Source organism: Erigeron canadensis, chromosome 6, assembly GCF_010389155.1.
Source record: "Erigeron canadensis isolate Cc75 chromosome 6, C_canadensis_v1, whole genome shotgun sequence".
In the NCBI taxonomy this organism is placed as follows: Eukaryota; Viridiplantae; Streptophyta; class Magnoliopsida; order Asterales; family Asteraceae; genus Erigeron; species Erigeron canadensis.
In genome coordinates, this window is record NC_057766.1 from 32,457,119 (window position 1) to 32,465,454 (window position 8,336).

Sequence of the window (8,336 nt, forward strand, 5' to 3'; positions counted from 1 at the left end):
TTATCACGAATAAGGAAAACAAAAGGTTTTTCTAACTTTGTGTTCTCAAGGAGGCAAGGTATCTATTTAATTAACTCTGACTTTCTTCTTAAACACAATTTTTAGAATGGAATTAATACATCAAATGTATTTCCAAGTAAACTTTAGAAACAATGACTTCATTATGCATAATAACATAACATGAGCCTTAGGGATACAAGTTCAAAAAACCTATAACAGAATTAGGGCCTTAGGATCTTATGATTAAAGCTCATAACCAGGCCTCGTACTAGCATCCGGATATGATCATCGCTTACATATAACGTTCCATGTCACTGCCAAAACAGAATTACGGCATTAGAATCTTTTGATTAAGGCCCGAATAGTCAGATATATAAAAACCTACAAGTTTGGGTTTAGTATACTTACTCATGGCTTGAGTTACTCTTCTTCCATCTGGAGTAATGAACTTTGTTGGTTTACCAACTACAGCCGGTCCACAGGTATAGCCAGGGCCAGGTGCAAGTAAGGTAAATTTCTTGGGTAGTTTGACTGTCTTGTTAGTGGTTCCGGCTAAACCAACACTAATTTGAAACGAGCTAGAATAATTGTTGGGATCTTTGGCCCACGAGTTGATAACACCTCCCTTGCAGCAATTTGCAACCTGCTTGTTGTTAGGGGTTCCTGGTAATAAGTCAACAACCGTTGGAGTCTTCTTGCAGCAATGTGGTCGCCTACCTTTGAATTTTGAACAATCTCCTTGCTTTGTCGTTCGACTTCCAAAAATGCTCCATATCACCTCTTTCTTAGCCCAAGTCCAACTTAAGGTCCACCCGGGAGGTGAAATACGACGATAATGTTGGAAGTTATATATTGTAACAACAGCCTGCATTAAAACACAACCAAGAGTGCAGTTTACATGATTAGCTATTAGTTAGCTAGCAACATCAAAGATCATAAAGCCACATGTATTGAAGACAACTATGAATTTAAACTAAACAAAACATGGTTGTTTGATACTTACAACATAACCATCAGGGGTCCAATTCATAATATCCCATTTTATTGTGATGTTTCCATTCGGGTCACGGGCATCATACGCTTCTGCAGTTAAACAAACAAAAGGAAGAGGGTCAATAGTTGTTTCTTGTCAAAGACCCAAATTTTGGAAAGTTGTTAAACGACAAACACTGAATGAAAATCATCATATGAAATAACGCATGATCCGAATCATATAAAACTCCAAATGATTGAGAATTCACTTAATGTAACATGGTGCTTGAGGTCTAGATGTATAATTTCGTTCATTAAAAACTTTATTAATGCCAATAAAGATTTACTTATCTCCATCAAAAATCATTTCACTCGGTACAAAACATAGATCATTCAAGACATTAATAGACTTGAGATCTCATAAACCAATAACAACCATATCCGGCCGAGGTACGTGGAGGTGGGATGTAGATACTAGATAGTCTACCCGTATCCGGGTAGACTACTTTTAAAAAAACCTCCGACCAGAGTTATGATCTTAAATCAAGACCTACAAACAAATTCCATAAACTACCCACTAATACTAGTTTAAGTACAAATCTGATCAAGTCACACCCATAATCCAACTCAGCTATTAATAAACTACATATCTATAATTTATACTATATTATAAAGCAAATCTCCTTTCGAGTTTCAACATTGAGCTTAAATTTCAATGATGATTTTAAGTTTCAACAATTTATCAAAACTTCATTATATCAATAACCTAAACTACCCGCCGCCACCGCTACCTCCGCGCGCCACCACAATTAGTCACCGCCCACAACTCTAGTCTTAATTAAAATAGGTCAGACAATGAATTTTAAGCAAAGCCCATAAACCACCTGATTAGAAATGGGTATAGCAACAAACTTTGATAAATTAAAGAAAAAATGTAACGCATGATACAAACCTGTGCAAGTGAAAGTGAATGAAGAAAGCAAGATTGCAATAACAATACTAGAAATTGATAATCTAGTGAGAGATGATCTGAAGCCAAAATCCATTGTTTTGCTGCCAACAAAACTATGAATGTCTACGGTTGAATATTGATGCCTATAAACCATTCCAGTAATTTTTTTTATCTCAACTTGACAAAATGTCAACCCACTAACCAAGTAACCAGTTGGCAAACACATGTTCTGTGTATACTTTTACATATTTTGCTATTTGAAAAATCATCCAGAAATAAGAGATGCAAGACCTTTGAGTTTTGATCAGACATAGTAATTGACTTAATTCGCTCCACCCTGCTGGCATCCTACTCCCAGTCCCAGCCCCAGCCCAGCGCCCCAGCCCGATGTCATCTCTGAAATATTCAAAAGCGTCAATCTGCACCCTCAAAGTGAAAACAATTCTGTATTTTTCTCTCTATTGACTTTTCCGTTTTTGGTAATGTGTTTCTCCATTTTACCCTTGTGAAGGGTGTTGAATGATGCTATGATGTTACCCCAAAATAGAGCACAGGAACACTTCCCTAGTTGTCAACGCAGATAGATGTAAAAGATACTAGTTACATTTTGCCGAGTATTAATTACAATTGATCATCATCACAAAGCGAAAAATGAATTTTTGGTTTATTAGTAAAATTAGTAATTGTCTAATTGATATTGGCTTGAAAGAAAATTAGGAGAAAAAGTATATGCTCGTTAAAATAATTTGTTCCAAGTGAAATGGAACCGACCAATCCACCATATTTCCCACAAACGCTTGATATTGCTATTAGGCCGTTCTATAAAATAAATGAATAAATAAAAAATAGAAAACCCATTCCAAAGGCCTCAACCAAACGCCTTAAAATATAATGAATACACTCTGTTGATAGGAACATGCATATCTAATGCTAAAAAGTATAGATTGGTTTTCTTAAATGAATTCATTAACAGGTACACAACGCAAGGGTATACTAAAGCTCAAAAGGAGGGGCAAAATTTCTAAAAATAAGATTTCAAGTAAAAGCAACAAACAACCAGACCTCAGTGCACACACTTTTGGTCTTACACAACTTAGAGAAGAGGTTAGCAAAATAAACAAAAATTCTCTAGCGTATCATCAGCCCTTGCATTGACTGGGTTCCCTCTTCAGTAACCTTGTTTGCTTGAATAGTCGTTATTACATTTGCAATGTTAACCTGTAAAATAAGAATGTGTTCACAGAAATCACATGGGTCTGCAACAACTGCACGGACAATTGATTGAATTAAGAAAGATTATTTACCCGCCATGTTGTAAGCTTTGACCGTAGAGCTTGCCACTGAGATGTCCCATACACACGCTCAGTGCACCGACTACACATAACATCATCCAGTAAATTAATCATAATAATTTCGAGACAATAACCATCAAATCAAAATGCATGATCCATACATACCTCACTTTAATGACTTGATTCATCTGATCGATTTTACAATCAACCAACTTTGCAGTAATTGCTTTTACAACCCACAATTCCACCTCATCATCCTCAATCTGTAAAGACCCCACAGTTTGAATAAAACAACCATCCAATCAACCACGGTGTAAAGATTTTACCAACTAAACGAGGCCTAGAGGTGGCAATTCAACCCATTTACTTATGAATAGATCAAAATATATATATATATATTAGCTACAGAGTGATTCTAAGTTTGGTCAACAACTGATAGTCACCCAAAGTCTATTTTTAATGAGTATAACCTTGTAACCTTTTCTATTCAAAAACAATAGATAACTATTGTTGCAATAATATGCGTTTTTGTAATCAATTTGAAATCACTATGTGCCTAGTAACTAATTATAATTACCACACTAAAGGATGACCCATGTTGGTCTGTTACCAGCCTGCTTTGCCACCTCAAACCTGAAGTCAAATGGCTTACCTGGAGAGTGTCCTTGACTGAAAGATAAGAAACTTGGCCAGATTCATCAGAGGCAAGATCCACAATTGACATCAACCTCATTTTAGCTATACAATCTTCGTGAACAAGACCTAAACAATGCCAAGAGGAGGGGAAAAAATAATAAGGATACCTACCAGCGTAACTTGAAACAAAAACAAACAGCCGACAAAGGAAATTTAGATCCAATACTGGTAATCACCATAGCTTTTAAGTAACTCAGAATTTGCTGTATGAAAATCCAGATATGCATTCAGCCTCTGAGTCAGAAATATCTTTAGAAGCTGATAAAGTAGTCCATACTTAGTGTCTTTCTCCAATTGTGCTATAGCAGGCATTTCAAGCAGATCACACTGCATAAATGTCGAGCAGAATAATAAACATTTTCACAAAGTATATCCGGGTTTAAAAACAGGTAAAGTAAGCCAAGTTAACTGAAGATTACACAACAAATACCACGCTAGCAATACAAGAGTAAGTTACAACGTGGCCTTGACACAGGACCGCAATCATCTAAACCTACCGTCCTAGACTCATGCCAATCATTTGCACTACACAAAATACCTCTAAACAGTCATGCGCCTAGATATACTTTACTCGACTCCATTGAAGCCTCTAATGTATCTTGTCCTAGACCTGTTTCATATTTCATCCTATAATTTCTAAACTTCCAATTTCATCCATCAAGATTAGATAGTTCACATATTCTAACATTTATACTTCGGTCATTCCTTTACTTAATGGCATAAAGATGGTTTATCCTTCTATGCATTGAAAGACGGCATTCGCATGCAAGTCAATTGAATTCGAATGTAGGAATGTACATTTGTTATGCAGGTAAATTATGTCAACAACTTTAAACCACGTAACGTTCTTTGGCCTTGTCATGTGTTCCTCTATGCCATAGAACTCTTTAGACTTTAATGTGAGCTAATTAGGCAAACCTTTTCAACAACCAACCTATCTTCTCTTATCTTTTTTCAATATATTAGTTTATATGTTTAAGTTACGACACAATCCCTACTACAGATTTCAACCCCATGCATGAAACTTAATTTTTTCCCAAAATATAAACAACGTATCAAGTGACTCTAAGACTGGATCATATAATTCATAAATTGGTAATTAACTGATCACATATATTGTAACCCAATTGCAGTCGGTTTATGGTACCTGAAACATATCTGGTGCTTTGACAAATTCAATAATGGTGTAAGCAGCTTCTTCCTTCGCCTCATCCATATCATGAGTATCCTCACCAGAGAACGTTGCCAGATACTTGGTCAGGAATTTTATGTTCTCCTTAGCTGAGCTGAAAATTCCATTGAAGCAGATTATAAGTGAAATTAAAAGCTACTTCAGTTCTGAATGTCATATCAGTTAGTGATACCTCTTGTGTTCCTTCAAAATATTAGAGATGGCAAGGAAAAGTGCTCTTTGATCCTGCAGCCCTAGATTCCATTCCTTCAACAAGGTGTCTATCTTTTTAAAGGAAGAAATGATATGTTCTGAGACTTTGCCATTGGCTGCCACTTCAAGGGCCTTCATGTAAACAAGGAACCTTCCGTAAGGGTTCTCTAACATGTTGTACAGATTGAACAAGCTGTAAACATTGAAAAAAATTAACAAGAGACAATGATTTGTTCAAAAGGTGTCATATAACAATATTAACGTACATCTTTAATCGCAATGCAGGTTTTTCACTTGGTCGCTGGGCAATCTTTGCAGACAAAAGCTTTGCAATCTCCAGTGACTCTTCAAGGCTTTCAGACTTCTTAACAAGACTGCAGATGATAGTGAAGATGCACTCAAGATCTGAATACACACACAGATGCCAGATTAGAAACTTCTTTATAAAGAAAGCTAGCATTACCAAAACTATTTAATCATCACTTAAAAGAACATTAAGTTGACAACGTCTTGGTTTTAGTATCTAAATAAATGGTAGAAAATGGTGGCAGTGGCACCCGCAAGCATAAAAACGACAAACCAACAGAGTGTTATCCCGCAAGCATTCTACAAGACGAGAGCAAGAGAATAATGGAAACCAAAGCAACATCTCAATAATCTATACATCTTATTGCACTAGTATTGCCATTTGGTGCTAACAGAACAAACGTCTTACATATATTGTTCGAGATTTATACCAACATTTGTAACCATCACTACTTTACGTTGATGAGCTATCGATACTACTTCAGGAAATCGGAATTGATCTAAAGCACGTCTATAGTGTCCTACATTCATTCAGAGTTCCGATACTAAGCATCAACAGCACGTTCTCACTTGCGTTGTCTTACTTAATTTACAGTATAAATACAATCAATTCGTATCATTAACCATGCTATAACATAACAAAATTCAATAAAAAAAAAATATCGAAACGACGAGAGAATGGCGAAACATAAAAACCTTTCTCGGAAGCTTTGGAAAAGACCAAATCAGCAGAAGTAAGCATCAATGAAGCTAAATCCAACCATCTACCACTAACCATACATTCCTGTGCCTCCACACACAAACTACTCACTTGTGCTTCAGCTACCTATATATACATACATATATATAAATATATATACACACAATTTCACAATTATATATTTAATAAAAATAATAACATATAATTTCTTAATTGTGAGTATGTATAGAAGGATATAGATAGGATTTGATATATATATACCTCAGGGCCAGCTTCAGCCCAGGACATATCGGCGGTGAAGCGGACGACGGAGAGAGCGGGGTCTTCTTCGGATGTAGGTACGACGGTCGTCATGTTGATGGCGGTGGTTTTGTGGTGGCCGGTGAAAATGGTTGTATGAAGCGCAGCAAAAGTGAGGCAAAAGAGTGAGGGGAAAAGAATGAAAACCCTAACGGAGAATCGTTAAATCTAACCAGGTGTTCATATTTTTGTTTAGGTCCTCTTAAGAATTTAACTATTACAATTTACCCCTTCATAGTCTTGTGTATTGTTCGTTGAAAAAGTCGCTTTGGTTGGTGTGATGACTAATGAGATGATTATGGTCTAATATAATGTATATACTAGATTTTGACTCGCGTTAACCCACGGGGTTCATAAGGCTTTTTACTTAACTAGCATGGTGCCCGCACGTTGTAGCGGAAACAGTTCATAAGGCTTGAGATGTCGTAACGGTAATACAAGCTCTCTAGGTTACTTTCATGAGATGCATCGATGAGGGATCTAACCGTGGTTAGCATTCTAAATATAAATAAAAAATTAAATAAAATTAATAATAAGGTGAAAACAAAATTATTATAGACAATCAAATTCCAAAAATCATTGTAAGAATAACAAATTGCGCTAAAACTAACCCTTACATTGGATGCCCAAATTTCTAAAACATTAAAATAGATCATGAAAACATTCGGTGGATGTCAAACTAAAAACTCTACAAATATTGCACCACTAAAATCATTATAGGTATAAAACCAATTAACAAAATAAAAACAGTTGAAAGGCTGTGTATCCATATATGATTTTTTATCGCTTACCCAAGTTGTTCATCACAAACCAACAATCACCATTTATCACCAATAGTGGTATAGAGGAAAATGACTATTAGGAGAAAATGGTTACCATAATACCTTTCACCAATTACAAATACCAAAACAATACAATACAGACAATCGTATGAGTATTGTTTCTCTGAGGAAAACATTCTCTTGTTTTTGCTCCTCTTCATTAACCTTCTCGATAACTAAATCACGTCGAAACCATATGTTCAGGTAAGTAGTAATCAAGTGTGGAAAATCTTAACTTTTGCTTCTTAGCAACCTGGATTCAGGTTCTTGGTCTTGAACCTTCCATGTACACTCATAGATGTGACATATAGTATCCTGGTGAAGTTGTATAGCCTTTTTTGGAAGATTTCTTTCTTTGACGGATAGCCAAGAATTGTCCACCCATCTTGGGTTAAGTCAAGTTGGATGTGGATCGCCCTTGGACATTGACCTACAGTTTGGAAATGCAAGATTTGACATTGTCTAACCTGACCTTATCAAGATTGTCCAAAAATATAAGGAGTTGAAACAATGAAAGATAGAATCATTAAATTCCCTTTTGACCAAAAATCATTACCGAAAAAAGAGCAGAGAGAGCAGACTCCAAGCTATATCGTACATAGTTGAAGATTATAATCTATGTTAACTTTACACAAACAACACAATTTTAATATTGTGCATTAACGAAATCTCAAGTAAAATATTTTAGAATGTAACGTACCAAAGAATGGAAATTTTACATGATGCTTCCGCCCAACATGAGGTGAAGTCTGCCACGTCATACTCAAATTGTAACCCATATGTATGAAGTATCCAGCTAATTCACACTCAATGTAATTGATAAATAATATTGTAACACATTGGTTAAAAATTTTTTAACTCGTTACGCAACCTACTCGTTACCTCTATTGAAAGCTATAAATACCTTGAAGCA

At 35.7% G+C, this 8,336-nt stretch overlaps 2 protein-coding genes across 2 annotated transcripts; both read right to left on the reverse strand.

Annotated features, from left to right (window-relative positions):
• Positions 1-56: 56 nt before the first annotated feature.
• LOC122606100 (protein COBRA-like) lies at positions 57-2,256 on the reverse strand. The gene is made up of 4 exons (XM_043779064.1): positions 1,925-2,256; positions 1,004-1,083; positions 409-865; positions 57-314 (listed from the first exon to the last, which is right to left on the reverse strand). The coding sequence occupies exons 1-4, from the start codon at positions 2,148-2,150 to the stop codon at positions 286-288; spliced, it is 792 nt and encodes a 263-aa protein (XP_043634999.1). The 5' UTR covers positions 2,151-2,256; the 3' UTR covers positions 57-285.
• A 593-nt stretch (positions 2,257-2,849) lies between these two features.
• Positions 2,850-6,733, reverse strand: LOC122606098 (eukaryotic translation initiation factor 3 subunit M-like). Its single transcript, XM_043779063.1, has 10 exons — positions 6,564-6,733; positions 6,299-6,428; positions 5,563-5,701; positions 5,277-5,489; positions 5,060-5,198; positions 4,089-4,239; positions 3,869-3,978; positions 3,382-3,479; positions 3,229-3,298; positions 2,850-3,142 (listed from the first exon to the last, which is right to left on the reverse strand). Exons 1-10 carry the CDS (start codon positions 6,654-6,656, stop codon positions 3,053-3,055), a joined length of 1,233 nt encoding a protein of 410 aa, XP_043634998.1. The 5' UTR covers positions 6,657-6,733; the 3' UTR covers positions 2,850-3,052.
• Between the last annotated feature and the right edge of the window lie 1,603 nt (positions 6,734-8,336).